The 19,619-nt window shown below is 35.1% G+C and overlaps 1 protein-coding gene across 1 annotated transcript in view; it reads left to right on the top strand.

Annotated features, from left to right (window-relative positions):
- LOC127869627 (ribonuclease H2 subunit B-like) overlaps positions 1-19,619 on the top strand; it is a 35,327-nt gene that overhangs the window by 1,124 nt on the left and 14,584 nt on the right. The window contains exons 2-3 of the mRNA XM_052412284.1: positions 14,722-14,793; positions 15,269-15,376. Of these exons, the coding sequence (XP_052268244.1) occupies positions 14,722-14,793; positions 15,269-15,376 (180 nt within the window). The remainder of the gene's footprint in view (positions 1-14,721; positions 14,794-15,268; positions 15,377-19,619) is intronic.

The raw sequence follows: 19,619 nt of genomic DNA, 5'->3' as shown, positions 1-19,619 counted from the left end.
AGGACACATTCTTATGACTGTAATTTCGCTGCGATAGGATAAGTGGCATGTTCCGTTAGTAAGTTGAATAATATCGGGCGTATGTTTGCATTGTAAACAAGTTGTTATTAAAATAAAGATACTATGTGGTGTTGGTGTAACTTTAACTATTTTACTAAGTGAATGAGGGTTGAAATGCTATGAAACACTTTCTGCACCAATTAAAATATTTATTGAACATATTCCACATTTGTTTTCGGCTATTAGGCTAGATTATTTAATATACAGGGTTCGACACTAAGGCACGTCCGACAGACATTGTCTAGTAAGATCGGTGGTCGGGCTAGTAAAACTGTGGGCTAGCTTGTCCGACTGGTCGTACATAACAAATCTATACTGATTCATATAACTATACCTAACCGAAAACCTTTTTCTCTTAATGTGTAAAATAACTCTCGTATCCGTTATTTACATCAGAACAAAACTAGCGTATATAAATAAACGCGGAGAATTCACATGATTCAACGCTATTTTTAGACGCGAAGGAGAGCTTCCCGCAGAAATTGCTTGTTTCCATTGGTCAAGTTGTCATGAATATTAATGATTGTCTGAAGTGTCTTAGAACTTTACATCATGTTTTTACGACTTCTATTGACAATCGGTATCATCAATGTAAACATTTTGGCGTAGCAGACAAGAGAATGTTATTTAAAGAATGGCTTTGTTCAAGATTGGATTTTCATCCGACAAATAAGTTAATAAAGAAGAATCCGACGGTAAAACTGACACAGATTATGCTGGAATAAGGGCCTTGGAGCTGTGGTTGCATGGAGCACAGCGGTCAAGGAGGCCAGAATTTGATGACCTTGAATAAATGTCACCTGCTGTACAGACATCATTTATTTAACTGGTGATAAACAGTGAAATTATAACAAACAATTTATGTTGTTAAATAGTTTTATTTTATTTTTTACTCTTTGCATCAAAATGACTTTCTTGTGTTCACTAATTATTTACTGATAAATAATTGATTAAACAGTTACACGACACAATTGTGTTTATTTGTTATGTCATTTATGGTCTAGTAGACATCATATTCGGGCTAGTACATTTTAAGAGGAGCTGGTCCGATGGTCTGGCTGTAAAAAAAGTTAATGTCGAACCCTGATATACATGTATACATTGAAAATATTGCAGACATACACACACACACACAAAGTATAAAGAAATGGAAAAAAGAAACACCATAAAAGAAACTAAACAAACAAAACAAGAAAGATCAAAGAAATGAATATGCATTGTTATAATGAAATATAAAAACATACAGCTAAAAGATTTACAGAAAGCAAAAACCTAAGCACAATCGAGGGACACCACACATAATCAATTGGTCACCGTCGGCTCAGGAACTACTTTAAAGTACCCCGTGTACCCTTAGGTAAATTGAATGTTCCCCGGGTACGAATAATACGTTTAAATGCACCCGGCAATACGACGGGGTTCTTTTAGTATATTTTCCGTACACCGGGAACAGTGTAGTAATCTTTAAAGTACCTGGGGTACCATATACACACATACAGCTGATAAATTTACATATATTTCCCTGTGTGTGATCGTGCTTATTGAAAGCAAAAGCCTAACCACGATCGAGGGACACCACACATAATTTACGCTCAATTGGTCATTGTCGGCTCAGGTACTACTTAAAAGTACCCCGAGTACTCAGAAGTATTCTACAATGTACCCCGGATACGGAAAATACGCACCCGGTCATACTCCGGAATACTTTTTAAAACCGGTATATATTTTCTGTACCCCACATACTTTGCAGTATATTTTTTAATTACACCGGGTACTTGAAGTAGTATCAGAGCCGACAATAACCAATCAAGCATAATTTACTATTGTTTAATTAAATCATTTTATATTTCGAGTCCGCATTGAAGACGTACATAAAGTTGAAAGGCGGTAATGCATGTGTTCATTTGTTTACCATATGAGTGTTTTGGTATATGCATGTATTGAAATACAAATTGAAATAGATGTTCCATGCTTCGACCACCGACTTATCAAAGAATCGAATCCTGAATGAGTTTTCCGGGGATGGAAGTGTGAAGATCGTGGTGGCGACTGTGGCCTTTGGATTGGGGGTAAGTTACTGGACAATTAATAATGTGACCAACTTCTATAGCTTTCTGTAAATAGATTGACAAAACGTGTTTGTTTGATCTAGATATTACGGCATGGAGATGTGGTACATTGAATACATGAACCTTGTTGATAATCGAAGTCTCTTCATTTATCGAATTAATTATAAAGTTATTGATAAATTGATTGAGTACAGAGCGATTAATTCATGGCGTACAGGGCAATGCGTATGTATGCATTGGTGAATTTATAATGTGTCGATAACGTGTGCATTATGTTCCTTGTTGAAAATACAAATCTAACATCTGGTCATTTACAGATTGACATTGCGGATGTTCGTCTAGTCGTCCACTGGGTCGCACCAAGAAATCCTTTGTCATACTGGCAGGAGGTGGGGAGGGCAGGCCGGGATGGGAAACCGTCCCTTGCAGTTGTCTATCCCTACGGTCGTTCGTTAGTGGGAGACAGTGGACTGAGAGGGACGTTTAAGAGTGTTGAGTGCTTGAGGCTGTCAGTATTAAAGACTTTGTTAACTAAAGAGATGGGTGAAAGTGAGTTATGCGTTAGGGAAGGTTGCGTTTTAAAGAATTGTTCTGTATGTGAGTGTGATCTTTATCAGTGTTGTTCGAGGTGCTGTGCAAAATGCGGATGTGTTGGTGTGATAGGTGTTTTGGAGAGATTTTTCATTTGATAATTGTCACTGATGAGAATGTAATGATACACAGACAAGAATAACAAGCGAAGAATATACATGTACTGGCATTTCCCCAGAAATTCGGTCAGGCACAGCGGCAGGCGGTTGGTGTCGATTTCTTAATATACTTTCTAAATGTTATAAACCAAAATCCACACTACTTTGGAGCTACTAAAACACAAAATTTCATAATATTTATGTATTTGTCCTCAGTTCATTTCAGTCAAGTCATATATTATAAAATTAAATAACAACCAAAATAAACATAAAGCAAAAAAATGATTGAAAAACATTCTGTGACCAATGGAAAATCTTGCTTCCAATTTCTTGTCGTTTATTAGATTGTATTCTGTCATGCACAGAGACTAAAGAAAAATGTGTTTTAGGTATATGGCGAATTCCGTAAATATAAAAGAAACTATAAATATGTATATATTGTATCTGAATATATTAAATGTTGGTACTGTGAAGTTATAGTCGCCGTTAAGAAAATAGTGTGAACAAATTTTAAATGGTCGGGAGCAATCAAATAAGACGTTTGATTCCAATTAATTGTTTTCATAACTTTAATTACGCACAACCGCAACACACATCAGTTACGGTTTATTTTTTAAGCAAGTTCTTTATACTTGTTTATTTTCTGCAATAGTCGTTAACAATTAAAATATTTAAAAGATCGCCGTGGCGTAGTGGATATGGTGTCCGCCTAGCGATCGGGAAGTCACAGGTTTAAACCTCACTGTGAGCGTTCCTTCGATCTCCCCCAAAAGACACCAAGTACTGGTTCTAGTCACAGGAAACAGTTTCGAGAGCGTTAATAAAAGCATACGGCTTTCCATGCAATCGAGCAAAAATAAATAGGTTTAAACTAATTAAAATAAAACAAACAAACAATTTGAGCATATCTTTAATTGTTGCTCTACCTCCACATGTACCGGTAATAATAGATCATTATCAACCATTATTATGATATTACGACCATAATCGATCCCCATTAACGACCCGTAAATCGTTCATACGTGTTACCTATGCCCCTTATGCACACACCGCTGATAAGAGCGCTGAAAAGAGCGTGCATGTTTTGATTGAACGTTGGCCAATGTAGACAGCATTCGGATTAAAGCTTGCAAGCTCTTGTGAAAATGTCAAGCGCATGCATTTTAGTCCGCTGGGCTAAAATCGCCTGGGGAAATCCCTGATTATATGTATCTATACATACGAATATATGGTGTTCGAATATATGTATGAATACAAGTTACACTTTGAATGGGTTGTTTTATATAAATCATTGTTCTTAAATCATGCTCCAGTGTTTTACTTATTGTTATAATGTATAATAATGTCTATCTCAGAAGTCAATGAATTACACTCAATATCAATATTAAAGTGATAAGTGTTATGTAACTAAGAAGTGAATTTTTAATTTATGTCTTACCTTATTAAAGTATCTGATGAATAAGTCATTATCAATTGAAAGTCATACAACTTATGTTACGTATCAGTGATTACTTTTTGTAACTTCTATCAATTCCTAGTTTTCATAATTCTTATAATCCATGCACTACCCTTTTGTTATTTTCTATTTTGTTTATGGCTAAAAGCAATTGTATGCTTTAGAGCTAATAAATGTTGCTGCTGTAGATGCTGTTGTGTTATAATTCCCATATGGCAGATCTAAGGGTCATCGTTCCTTTTGTTTCTTTCTAATGTCTGTTGTCTGAGCGCTATTCATATACAATTAACATAAGTATTAGTTAAAATTTTAACAAATTATATATAAAATTTCTGTCCATTTAAAACAAATATTTAATATTTGAAAATAACCTTTCTTAAAAACATAAATTGTATGTTCGGAGAAAAGCATAGGTAAACCGTTTATTAGTACATGTTGTAAACACACCGCATGCGTTCCTTTAATTTTTCTTTTGGTTAATAAAAACTATTCGATATGCAAACAAGTTGACATTTACATTTACGCTTGACGTGTTTGAAACTTTGATTAAAATCTTTCTTCTGCGAGCACACCACATCATGTAAGTTATCTTAATTTGCTCATTATAGATATATTGACGATCTATTTGTGTTAATTCATGCCAGAAAATAGTTTATGTTGCTAATTTTACCAATAAATTTTCGCCTGAAATCCCGGCGGGGATTTTGCTATGGTAAATTGCGAAACTAGTTGCAACTCCCAGACCCGGTGGGTCAATAGCTGGGAGTTGGATTATTGCAACTAGTGGCTGTGGTATAATGGATGGAGTGTCTGCTAACTGGCTTAGTCACTGGAATGTCTCTGTATTGATCCCTTAAGTGGGAGCATTCTTTAGATAACCCTAAAGACATTCTATGGCGTACCATTTGGGTTGAAAGTCAAGAAGAGAAATGTACGTCGAAGTACAACAATTGTACGTCGACATACAAATATAAAATACACTTCAAAGTATCGTTAAAGTACCTCTTCTCGAACCTCACCGCTTTACGAACCCTTCATTTGTTTACATTTTATTCCCATGCGCGCATGCGCACTATGTCACCGTTTTTTGTGTGTAAGTAATTTGTTTACGACGACTGGTACGTAGCAGCAAATCAACGAAAATGCGTCAAAAACAGTTAGAATAAGTAGAATAATCATGAAACACATAAATATCATCGTATTTCTTTATGCTTTTTACATGTACAAGGATTTTCCTTTAAAAAACTATAAAAACATGGTCAAATTTTTGTTCTCAACTTTGCCTGACAATTTACACATTTTGGCTGCTGCAATAAGTCACGTGACTATGGTCTAATGATGTGACTCATTTATTTTAATGGTGTACACTGAAGGGTTGGAAAGCAGGTACTCGTTGTTTTGGCGGCATTGAAAGTTTTACATGATATGGATGTGCTGGAAACTTGCAAAAATCTGTTATCAAAAGAGAATTTACATAGCAATTAAAATTGTAGAAACAAGTTAGTTATCAAATAGAGTACTAATTAATATGTTTCACTATTTCCAATATTATATTTGAGTCAAATTGATGTGTCAAAAATTAAGAGGTTCGAAAGATGGTTCATCCATGATATATGTTTGTATTTCAAATTACAATTTGTACTTCGACATACATGTTTGTACTTCGACGTACACATTTTCTGAACAGCCAATCAAAACACTTGAATATTGAGCCGCTTTTCCTTCAGATTTATTCATAATAAATGTTTAAAATCTCTTTTTTTAATTAAGGACAAAATAAATAAAAATATCAGAATGGCAAAAAAAAACACATAGAAGTTTCAAGTATTTAATGCATTGAAATAGATTATATACAAATTTGAAGAAGATTCAATTGTTACCTTTTTGAAATTAAGATTATTCAGCATTTTGTGAGTATTAATTCATGCGGGGCGGAGTATCACGATCGTCTAAGGCATTACTGTAGGAAATTCCCAACGGTAACCAAACAGTTACCAAACATTAACGAGATAAAAATGTATAATAACCTCCCCATTGGTCGTATTTTGTAATAACCATACCTTGCATAAGTCAGAGGTTACTTCCGCCACGCCAGGTCAATAAATACGCACAATATCTATGAGTAAGCGGTCGATAGTGGCATAACTTAGTATAAATAGTAATAATAATAATGTTTAATGTCAAATATCTCTAAAACCAACAGATGTAAGGTGTCTTCTGATTGGCTAACACTCAAGGGTCCGTGAAAATTGTACGTCGAAGTACATTTCTCGTTCTACCTAGTAGGTCTTGAAGACTTTAGACGTCCTGGTACGTCATACATGTATAGACACTAAGTACTGGTCCTACCCCGGAAACTGTTTGTTTCATCAAATGTCTCAATCAACTTGAAAGCTTGCTAAAGCAGTTGCATTTAGCATACAGTACACTGATTTAACATAATCAAAATCATGTGATGTGTAAAATCAATTTTGATTGACAAATTTGACAGGATTTTTTTTAATCCAATAAGTTTTAGACTGTCAAATAACACACACTAGGTATTGAAAGCCATACCTGGAGCTTTCATCTGTATACAACTGACTTCATCAGAAAAATGATTTCTACTATTGGGATACGTTAACACCGCTAATTGTCTTCTTATTTATTATCAATGTATAATTATGTGTAACAGCCAAACAGCATACTTGTTTCGCAATTAAAATATTTAATAAATTCAGGTATCTGGCAGGTTTCTAATTTTCTTTCGCAAACTATTGTTGAATAGTTTAAATTTTGAAGCAACTAAAAAACTAGCCATTTTGTAGCAATTCTTAAATCACAGTCTAAACTGCATACACTTAGCTCTATAGTTACAATTTGCATGCAAATATTAGAATGCATCATGTTATATCATCCATATTTTTTTTAATTTAAACATTCAAATAACACATAACACAGTACATATATAAAAAGGTATGTGGTATTGTGTGGCAGGGTTTTTTTTGGACCGATTTTATAGCCGAAATTCGGCTATGTTCCCAATCCCAAAAAGTATACTTTTTTCCCAAAATGTGGCAAAAAATTCCCAATTTCAAAAAAAAAAAATTTTTTTTTTTTTTTTTTAAAGAATCTAATGTGTATTTTATCTCAATTTTAATTCAATTACATCTAACAAAGTATTATATGATTTTGTTCTTTTAATTTGAACGATTATAAAGGGTTATATCAAATTTAATATTTCCCTAATCAGTGGACTTTTCGTGTGGAAAAAAAGGCTAATGAATTTATTTTCCCAATTTCATTAAAATGCCGATAAAATTCCCAATTCCAAAGCCATGGGCTATCTTCCCAAAAAGTGGAAAAAAACCTTGTGCGGAGATACAAAACACTTCACATCATTTATTTGCACATAAAATAATAGTTACAAAATAAGTAATACTAAAACACTGTCATCAACCTACAGTTCACAAATATTAATGTATATGAAATTACAAAGTGGTGTTATTATGCCCCCCCCCCCTTTGTAGAAGAGGGGGTATATTGCTTTGCTCATGTCGGTCGGTCTGTCGGTCCGTCCACCAGGTGGTTTCAGGATGATAACTCAAGAACGCTTGGGCCTAGGATCATGAAACTTCATAGGTACATTGATCATGACTCGCAGATGACCCCTATTGATTTTGAGGTCACTAGGTCAAAGGTCAAGGTCACGGTGACCCGTAATATAAAAAAGGTTACCGGATGATAACTCAAGAACGCTTATGCCTAGGATCATGAAACTTCGTAGGTAGATTAAATAATGGCTGGCAGATGACCCCTATTGATTTTCAGGTCACTAGGTCAAAGGTCAAGGTCACGGTGACCCGAAATAGTAAAATGGTTTCCAGATGATTATTCAAGAACGCTTATGCCTAGGATCATGAAACTTCATAGGTACATTGATCATGACTCGCAGATGACCCCTATTCATTTTCAGGTCACAATGTCAAAGGTCAAGGTGGCGGTGACCCGAAATAGTAAAATGGTTTCCGGATGATAACTCAAGAACGCTTATGCATAGGATCATGAAACTTGATAGGTAGATTGATCATGACTCGCAGTTGACCCCTCTTGATTTTCAGGTCACTATATCAAAGGTCAAGGTCATGGTGACCCGAAATAGTAAAATGGTTTCCGGATGATAACTCAAGAACGCTAATGGCTACGATCATAAAACTTCATAGGTACATTGATCATGACTCACAGATGACCCCTATTGATTTTGAGGTCACTAGGTCAAAGGTCAAGGTCATGGTTACCCGAAATAGTTAAATGGTTTCCGGATGATAACTCAAGAACGCTTATGCCTAGGATCATGAAACTTCATAGGTACATTGATCATGACTCGCAGATGACCCCTATCCATTTTGAGGTCACTAGGTCAAAGGTCAAGTTCACGGTGACCTGAAATAGTAAAATGATTTCCGGATGATAACTGGAGAACGCTTATTCCTAGGATCATGAAACTTGATAGGTAGATTGATCATGACTGGCAGATGACCCCTATTGATTTTCAGGTCACTAGGTCAAAGGTCAAGGTAGGTGAACAGAAATAGTAAAATGGTTTCTGGATGATAACTTAAGAACGCTTATGGCTAGGATCATGAAACTTCACAGGTACATTGATCATGACTTGCATATGACCCCTATAGATTTTCAGGTCACTAGGTCAAAGGTCAAGGTCACAGTGACAAAAACATATTCACACAATGGCTGTCACTACAACGGAGAGCCCATAGGGGGGGCATGCATGTTTTACAAACAGCCCTTGTTTTATTACCTTTTACAAAATTAACAATGCTGGTTTTGTACTAGCCATAAAACATTTATCATGGATTAACAAGTAACCACCAATTTATTAATTACAAGGCTATAGATAACAAGCGTATGTGCATTATCACGCAATTAAAATTACCAAAAACGATATTAAATTTAACATCAAGCGTACAAAAACGCAAATATAAATTTAATAACGTAATTCCCGTCAAAACCTTGCGTCACGAAACGCAATTCTTACAAACACCGGACGTATTTTTTTATAACCAAACTGGTTATTTCCCGTTCAAAAATGTATCAAATAGTATTTATGCAGTCTTATAAAGAAAAGAAGGCAGTCTTTTCAGCGGTTATCAATCTTTGAGGTAAATTACTGTTATTATTCCTAGACCCTTCCGATTTCTACTTTCATTTTCTTAATATATCAAAATGGCCACTCGATGCTGTAGAAAGAGTATCCTCACACAAACAAACACTTTAGACAGGTATTTACACCAGAATATTGGGGAAACCAAAAGCTTTTGTGCTGCTTTGCTGAACAATCTGTTACAAGATGTGATCATTTCTCCAGAGAATTTATTTGCCCATTATTATCGTCGATTTTGAACGAGGTTGTTTAACTAAAAAAACATAAGTAAGTGAAAAAACTTTAATAGAGTGGCGAAACAAACACCCGTGGCAGGTGATGGATTATGGAAAATGGAGTTATGAAATGTACATTATGCACAAACATGAAAAGTAAATTAAAACTAACTAATGTTGCTACAAATGTTGATTTATTTTTCACATGCACACAATAATATAGTAATCTTTGTAGATTTTTATTATATTATATATGTCATTCCCTAAATTACCTAATTGAGTTAAACAACTGGGGATGAAAAACCCAATAAAGCTCAAAAGTAGGGGGTACAAATTTTTGCTAAAACTCTATTGAATTTACAAAAACCCCATTGTTGTCAAAACAGGGGGTGAAAACCCCAATTACCTAAAACATTATCTATAGCCTTGAATTACACAATATAAAGGATATCATATTAATTGCATTATGCATTTACATGTACTAAACAAGCTATTTGCTACTGTTTAGAATTACACTATCTTACTAAAATGATCGCAACAGGTACTTGGTGCTTTTACCTACATGTACTTGTGGTAAGTTTTGTATTACTAGTTTGACATTTATTGGCATGCACTTGTCGATATACAGACTAAATTTGCATGGGAACTTTCATATTTTTTCAGCATAATTTCCTTCAAATTGTTAATTTAACAACCCTTTGACATTGTTTGCACATCTGATCTTATTATACCATAGCTGATTTTCGTTTATAGATAAATCAGATAAAGACTTTTCAAAGTTCTATAAAAGTTCACACATGTTCCGTCCAAGTAAACCAACAGAACCAATAAAGATCACCACAGATAATAACTGTGTGTATAGCTTGGAAACTTTGATAGTTCAGGAATCCCTCCTTTGTTGATTTCTGTCAACCAAAACTGTCAGTTTTGCTGGATAGAATGGCTTGTGTGATGCCCAGCTCTTGCCTTGGCATTACAGCTTCTAAAGACGGAAAACCAACAAATATCTTAAAATCTGATCAATAATGCAGACAATTTATAAATGTCTTGTTTTTTGTTGATTTCCAATCTGGAAGATTTTTTACGTAAAATTATGGTACGAAAATCCAAAGGTATCAGATTTTGTGGTTTTAGGCCTAAACTTATTATTGTGATATCTAACCTTTCGGGATATCGGTAAAGTGCAAGCAGACGAAGTGTAAATACGTTAAAAATTAAAGCTTAAAGACTAAAAAGTTAGATCAGAATATCTTTAAATTTTGTGAATAAATGTGTTTCTAATGGATAACAACGACAACTTACCAGAATATTGCTCATGATCACACATACAACTTCTTTCTGAGAGCAAATGGAAAATGTCACGAATTCTGACAAATGAACAGTAGGGTGTTGTTATTGAAATACCGCAATAATACTGGAAGAATAGTGATGCCAACTATTATGTTTAAAACAAATAATTTTTTAACAAGCGTTTGTGATTTGTCAGGATAATAATAACAATAAGATATCGAAAAGATCAATGCAAATAAATTCGACAAAAATCTGAGAATTGGCAATATACATTTGTATTTAGACAGGTTATGTTCACGTAAATTGTGTTTGGTAAAGACTGTCACTGTATATAGCAGGGGTGTCAAAGTTCAGGATTATTCCTGATTTCAGGATTTTGGCCCTCAAAAACTGCTTTTGATGTTGATATAAATTAGAGCATTTTTGTTGTGGTATTTAAAGATTTTTGTCACAAAATGTCATTTTTTACATAAATTATTTAATTTGACATTTTGTTAAAACAGTTTTCATAATTAAATGAATAATTAACCCTTTTTTGGCACTGGCCCCCCACATGCTAGGCTTATTTTCAGGATTTTAGATTTTGGCCAATTGACACCCCTGATATAGTGAACCAGTCTTTGGCTTATACCCACTGAAGATGAGTATTCAAGGGAGATAATTGATAAATGACTCAATTCTGAAACGGTTGCAAACAAAAACAAATAATGCGAGAATATTTAGTGCGATTCGCTACACAATTATTATGTCATTGATATAATTTTTCCTGAGGTATGTATTTACATGTTATTTAGCATATGTCAAAGTGTTTTTGATTTGTTCAAGGTCATAAATAGCATCGCGAAAATATATGTCGCGTGACAAATTTTTTTGAAACGCACCCATATGTGGTATTCTTATGTAATTTTATGTCTAAATTTCCATATGTATGAACGGTCAACGTTCGCTTCACGAGCATTTGCCCGTATTAACAAACCATTTCTACTACTCAAGTGCTCCTACTTGTAATTTTAATAAGAAATTTCGGCCAATCAGCGCCATTGTTATATTAGCCTCTCAACCAATCGAAACGCCGCTTTTTAACAGCGTTAGGCTCAGACAATATGCAGTTTTATATTGAGTATTGTATTTATATCGCATCTAATTTTATTATAAGTAAAGCTATTTTTAAACTACTAGATTTTTATCAAAGCACCACATCCACACTGCAAAGTATTTTATTATCCCCACGTTTTTCAGAGAAAAAGTGGGGATATTGTATTGATGTGCATCTGTCCGTCCGTCTGTCCGTCCTGGCCACCTGCTCCTCCTACACTATTAGCACTAGAACCTTGAAACTTACATACATGGTAGCTATGAACATATGTGCGACGGTGACAGTGACGGAATATTGATCTGACCCCTGGGTCAAAAGTTATGGGGCTTGGGGCGAGGCTGGGTCAGAGATTTTCACTTATTTTTATGCCCCCCCCCCAGGTAACTTTTGCAATATTGATGATAGCAACTTGATATTTGGCATGCATGTGTATCTCATGGAGATGCACATTTTGAGTGGTTAAATATTAAGGTCAAGGTCATCCTTCAAGGTCAAAGGTAAAAAAAAACAAATCCAAGGGAAGTGATAAGCTTTAAAGGGAGGAAAGTAAATAACCTGCCAAATGATATACAAAAATTAAATAAATCAAAGTGGCGCATAGAGTTACACAGTAGTGGCTCAGAGATGTATTTAGTATTCAATTGTTTGTGTTAACTCATCTGTGAAATGGTTTAGCTCAATCTAATGTTATACAAGGGATTATAAAATATTGGCGCAAAGGAACACCTGTATATGAGAGAAGAGATAGAATGCAGTCAAGCATAAAAAGCATGAGAAACTCGTGGAATATAGCCTCAAGAATCTATAAAAGGGCTGAAACTTTCAATTTGTGCAATTACAATTTTAGACTCATTACTGAAAATCTGTCAAAGTGTTTAAGTGGGGAAAAATGTGAGAAACAATTTAAAGCAAGATGGACTTTGAACAGGCACATCAAAGACACCACGCTACTATTTAGTCAACCATTAAACCTCAAAACATAACTTTTCAAAAACAGAAGCAAGAAGATTGGCTATAAGAGAGCATATGTTCAGTCATCTCATAAGTCATTCCAATTAGGATGACATGTACAGAGTTTTATGTTAAGCAGTGTGCTTGGGCAATGGTTTCTAACCAAAGTCCCGAGGGTAAATAAACCCATTAGTCAGTCAGTACTCAAGTGCACCAGTGTTGTTTTTGACACCTTATCAGCAATTATCTGCAAATTATTTATTTTATCAGGCATTCACACCATGGTGTTTTAATGATTGATAGGGGTCGCATATTGCTTATTTATAGATGCATAGTTGTGAATTTAAAGCAGATTGCTTTTGTATTTTATGGCCCAAATCAAGTCCAAAGATACTAACTTTACAAGGTATTCTATGTATTTTATAGAGGCTAAAAAACCTGTCAAAACGCTAATTTTTATATCATACAAATTCAGTGCTGACCAATACATATTGATATTTCACATGAATTTACTTTTGTTTTCGACTGTTTTTCAGATTTTTTGGGTACATATTGTATCAATCTAGTTTTCAAGTTAATTGATGATTGGTTAAATACACAGTGCTCGATGCGTGCACATCTCGTTATTAGCTTTACACATGTTCATTTCTGGCCTGAGCCCTCTGTCCTGATTGGTTGTCAAATAGAGGCATGCCTCACATTTCGAGTTATTGAGTCATCCACCTAGTGCACAAATGTGTTTACTCTTCGATTGGAGAACGTTTGTGTTCATGAAATTCTCAAACACATTTATCTTTAATTTTGTCCTGAAATTATGAGGTTTTGTGAGTAATATACTGATTACTGACTACAAGAAAGGTGGCATGATTGATCATTTTAGGTGTCCCGCTTTTTCAGCAAATGTCCCTACATTTGTTATGGAATATCCCAATTTCGACCTGAAAAGTTCTATCATGAATGCTCACAGGCTGTTTCTAAATTGCAAAAAAAAAATTAATTTTATTAATCTGACCGAAATTGCCCCAAAAAAGCCGAACCTTTCAAATTAATCAATGCATGTTGTTAGTTTATTGAGTTTATTATACAGCCATATAATTTCTTAGTTTATTGAGTTTATTATACAGCCATATAATTTCAAAGCACTTGATAATATACATTTAAAAACGCAGTTAAACATGCACTTATAAACAATTGGAACACTTTTATGTACAATCATATTTAGCATGTTACAGTTTTACCAATTTCATGGTTTATCACGCTATTTTTTCCTAATCCAAAAGGCACAGGCAGTTAATTATAAAACCCCCCAAAATACTGCTTGGATTCGTTCAATGAGAAGTCAATACACTTGACAGTTATGAGTTAATTGTAGCTGCCTACAAAACACTTAATTACACAATGTTAATGCCTGCAGACTTGGACTTTCAATAAGTGTTGTTCTGAGAAAACTGGGCTTAATGCATGTAGGTAAAGTGTTGTCCCAGATTAGCTTGTGCAGTCCGCAAAGGCTAATCAGGGACGATACTTTGCGCCTAAACTTGATTTCGGTGAGGAGGGACTTCCTTGAAACTAAAAATACCATAAAAGCGGAAAGTGTCGTCCCTGATTAGCCCAGTTTTCTCAGAACGCGGGTCCAATGTTACCATCTTCAGATGAGACACATAACTTGAATCCCCAATATGACTGTTTCCAGTTGAGATCCATCACTTGGACTGTCCACTTCACTATTTGCAGATGAGATCCTGAAAAGAGACAGCAATGTGGATAACCTTCCTGTGTTAGCTCATCTTCGGCACCCAAGAACAGGTATGATTTGTTCATTTTGCAGTGCCTTCAGCGCTATGATTTTATATTTTGAAATGACGTACATAGTGTGACGTCATTTATTTGATGAAATGCTTGAAGGGGTGTGAAAATCTTTTAAAAGACAATCTCCCTCCTGGGTTTTCAGCTGACAAAATCTGTTAATTCTTCTAGCAGTTGCCACTATCTTGATGTGATTTTTTTTTTTAATTAAGAATTAATATTGCTGTTTTGATATTTTGTGAGAAACAAAATGCTGTCAAGAAAATAGAACTTGCTCTCAATTTGCTGGTTCTAGACATGCATCTGTTATGAAAGGTATTAAATATTGGCCCAAACAGACAGTACATTGTATTTCGGATATCATTCTTAATATAAATTTATTCATACAATTGCTTACCGTTTGTTTATCCAAATAATTTACTATATCTTTTCCAGGATTAAACAAGTGTATTTTATCAATATTTTTGTATTACAGATAAGTGTTCCCTCTTCATGTTTAGTGATGAGGACAGGACAGTTCATGAGTTATACCAGTTTAAAGAGGAATATAGTTCCTGGTTGATTGGAGATACTGTACAGTCAGGTATGCATGAGTTATACAAGTTTAAAGAGGAATATAGTTCCTGGTTGATTGGAGATACTGTACGGGCAGGTATGCATGAGTCATACAAGTTTAAAGAGGAATATAGTTCCTGGTTGATCGGAGATACTGTACAGGCAGGTATGCATGAGTTATACCAGTTTAAAGAGGAATATAGTTCCTGGTTGATTGGAGATACTGTACAGGTAGATATGCATGAGTTATACCAGTTTAAAGAGGAATATAGTTCCTGGTTGATTGGAGATACTGTACAGGCAGGTATGCATGAGTTATACCAGTTTAAAGAGGAATATAGTTCCTGGTTGATTGGAGATACTGTACAGGCAGGTATGCATGAGTTATACCAGTTTAAAGAGGAATATAGTTCCTGGTTGATTGGAGATACTGTACAGTCAGGTATGCATGAGTTATACAAGTTTAAAGAGGAATATAGTTCCTGGTTGATTGGAGATACTGTACAGGCAGGTATGCATGAGTCATACACGTTTAAAGAGGAATATAGTTCCTGGTTGATTGGAGATACTGTACAGGCAGGTATGCATGAGTTATACAAGTTTAAAGAGGACTATAGATCCTGGTTGATCCGTGATACTGTACAGTGAGGTATGCATGAGTTATACCAGTTTAAAGAGGAATATAGTTCCTGGTTGATTGGAGATACACTGTACAGTCAGGTATGCATGAGTTATACAAGTTTAAAGAGGAATATAGTTCCTGGTTGATTGGAGATACTGTACAGGCAGGTATGCATGAGTTATACAAGTTTAAAGAGGAATATAGATCCTGGTTGATCTGAGATACTGTACAGTGAGGTATGCATGAGTTATACCAGTTTAAAGAGGAATATAGTTCCTGGTTGATTGGAGATACTGTACAGTCAGGTATGCATGAGTTATACAAGTTTAAAGAGGAATATAGTTCCTGGTTGATTGGAGATACTGTACAGTGAGGTATGCATGAGTTATACAAGTTTTAAGAGGAATATAGTTCCTGGTTGATCGGAGATACTGTACAGTCAGGTATGCATGAGTCATACAAGTTTAAAGTGGAATATAGTTCCTGGTTGATTGGAGATACTGTACAGTCAGGTATGCATGAGTTATACAAGTTTAAAGAGGAATATAGTTCCTGGTTGATTGGAGATACTGTACAGGCAGGTATGCATTAATGCAACAGCTAATCTGTCTCTTTGTTAGGTCAAATTTTGTTCAGTTTACGGCAGAGGTATTAATACATTTGTGTTGTGCTCTGGTATAAATGTGGCTTAATTCATGTGCGTAAAGTGTTGTCCCATTTAAGCATGTGCCATCGGTACTGGTTAATCAGGGACAAAACTTCATTTGCACTGGATTTTAGCTAAGAAGTGACTTTCTTTAAGCGTAAAATACAGTAAAAGCAGAAAGTGCCGTCCCTGATTTGTCTGCGTGTATTGCAAAGCCTTATCTCAGATGACATTTAAGTCACATGCATTAAGCCCTGTTTTCCCCATTATTTATACATTTTCAGTTCTTTTTATTGCATATGCCATTCTCTTCACATTTATGTCCAAGTGAAGGCCACTTCACATAAACTTATTTCCATATCACTAGACCATATATACATTTTCATTCTTAAACCTGGTCTTAAATGAAGATTTGAATGGTTTATGACCTCATATTCTAAGTGACATCACACAAATGCAAAATGTACGTCATATCAAAATTTAACTGAAGAAGATACATGACAGTGTTCTGTGGTGTTTTTTTTGCCCAGAATTACAGCCTCTTGCAGGCTGTTTCCCAAATCCAAAAAATAAAAAAGTCTGTTTCTCAATGGCAAATAGTTTTTTTTTCCCCCCAAAATCTGAAGGAATTTCCCCCTTTAATGAAATATGCTAAACTTTTCCAATTAACTTAATAATTGGTTGATTGAGTTTCTTATACAGCATTTAATTCCCTTGCACTCGGGGTTGAAGAATTTTTCCAGAGCCACTCGCCCTGCAGGGCGAGTAGGCCTGACAATCCACTCGCCCTTCATTTTAATCTGCTCGCCCTGCATTTAAAAAATAGATATCTATATTTATGCCCCCCTTCAAAGAAGAGGGGGTATATTGCTTTGCTCATGTCGGTATGTCGGTCTGTCGGTCCGTCCACCAGGTGGTTTCCGGATGATGACTCAAGAACGCTTGGGCCTAGGATCATGAAACTTCATAGGTACATTGATCATGACTTGTAGATGACCCCTATCGATTTTGAGGTCACTAGGTCAAAGGTCAAGGTCATGGTGACCCGAAATAGTTAAATGGTTTCCGGATGAAAACTCAAGAACGCTTATGCCTAGGATCATGAAACTTCATAGGTACATTGGTCATGACTGGCAGATGACCCCTATCCATTTTGAGGTCACTAGGTCAAAGGTCAAGTTCAGGGTGACCCGAAATAGTAAAATGGTGTCCCTATGATAACTGAAGAACGCTTATATCGAGGATCTTAAAACTTGATAGGTTGATTGATTATGACTTGCAGATGACCCCTATTGATTTTCAGGTCACTAGGTCAAAGGTCAAGGTCACGGTGACCCCAAATAGTAAAATGGTTTCTGGATGATAACTCAAGAACACTTATGGCAAGGATCATGAAACTTCATAGGTACATTGATCATGACTGGCAGATGACCCCTGTAGATTTTCAGGTCACTAGGTCAAAGGTCAAGGTCACAGTGACAAAAAACATATTCTTACAATGGCTGTCACTACAACGGAGAGATCATATGGGTGGCATGCATGTTTTACAAACAGCCCTTGTTATGGTTATGATCAACCAGAACCTTTTAAACCTACTTAACATAGTGACACTAAACTTCAAACAAATTAACTACATTATCTGATGGATCAAATTTGCTTTCCTTACGTTTTCTGCACCTCTTTCCTTTTCTTAATTCTTTCCGCTTCTCGTTTTGACAACCTTTCTAATTCTTTCTGTTCCCCGTCGCCACCACCTTGCATATGTTTTAAAATAGAACCCTTTTCCATTTTAATATTTCAGACAAACTTTTACTGAAAGACACGCTTGATTGACAAACGGTTACAATATGGTAAATTTTGCCTAAGGCTTCTGATCACGAAATTTGGAATTATTCTGTTTATTAATAATTATTTTTTCTGTTTATTTTTAATTAAATATAAGAAGTAGTATAATTAACCAGTGATGTATTATTGTTTTATTGATATTTACATTAAAATTCACGGAATGACCAATATATTTAACAGTTTTATTCACTTTTAATAGATTAGCTAAGAGCACTGACAACGACGAAAAGAGCGCAGCCAATTTCGAGAATTATTTTTACTGTGCCCGTGACATCATTTTTCAGTGTCAAAACGAAAGTGCAGTTTCTTTGTGTACTAAACGTATTTTTTGTTTGTTAAAAAAATTGTTCGCAATTTGTATCGATGTGGAAGGAGTTCTGGAACTGAATTTATATTTCTCAACTTGAAAAACAGCACTCGCCCGGTTGGTCGAGTAATAAACAAATTTTACTCGCCCGACCGTCAACTTCACTCGCATATGCGAGCGGTCGATTGGATTCTTCAACCCCTGCCTAGCACTTTATAATATATATTTTAGACAGCAGTTAACTATGCACTTGTAAACAATTGGTTTACTGTTAATCTGTACAATCATTAAATGATAATTATTTTTACCAATTTCATGGTATATTGCTTTTTTTCCCAAACAAAAAGGCACATGCTGCAAAATATAAACCAGAAAAAAATCACTGATGTTAACAAGGGCTTTATATACCTCTAAAGACTTACATTGGTGCCACTTAAAGGCAGTATAGGCTTTACAAGATTAATTCCAAAGCATGCAACTCTCCTGTAGAACTGTCCTTACTACCGGATTTTCTCTCAAATGAGGGCAAGGGCCCAACTCCCTAAATGTAAAACAAGATATGAAATAATTGCTGGTTTTGGGGGATGAAAATACTGTACAATCATTTATACTTGTTGTGATGCAATTTTATGGTTGTTAAGAAAGACATTTTGTGGAAATGTAAATTCATGGAAATGATATTTAAAAAAAAAGAGATAAATTTGCGGTGTTCATTTTCCCATGTGTTTTGGGTAAACCCAGGAAATCAACAAAAATGTCCCTCAATTATACATTACTCAGAGGATACACATCGATCTTGTTGTCAAATTGTGTTAATTTAAAATAGAGATGTTTAGAAAACTACAAAATTT

The sequence above is a fragment of the Dreissena polymorpha genome, chromosome 2 (assembly GCF_020536995.1).
Source record: "Dreissena polymorpha isolate Duluth1 chromosome 2, UMN_Dpol_1.0, whole genome shotgun sequence".
NCBI classification, from domain to species: domain Eukaryota; kingdom Metazoa; phylum Mollusca; class Bivalvia; order Myida; family Dreissenidae; genus Dreissena; species Dreissena polymorpha.
Note: the sequence above shows the minus strand (reverse complement) of the source record. Positions and strands in the feature narration are given on the sequence as shown.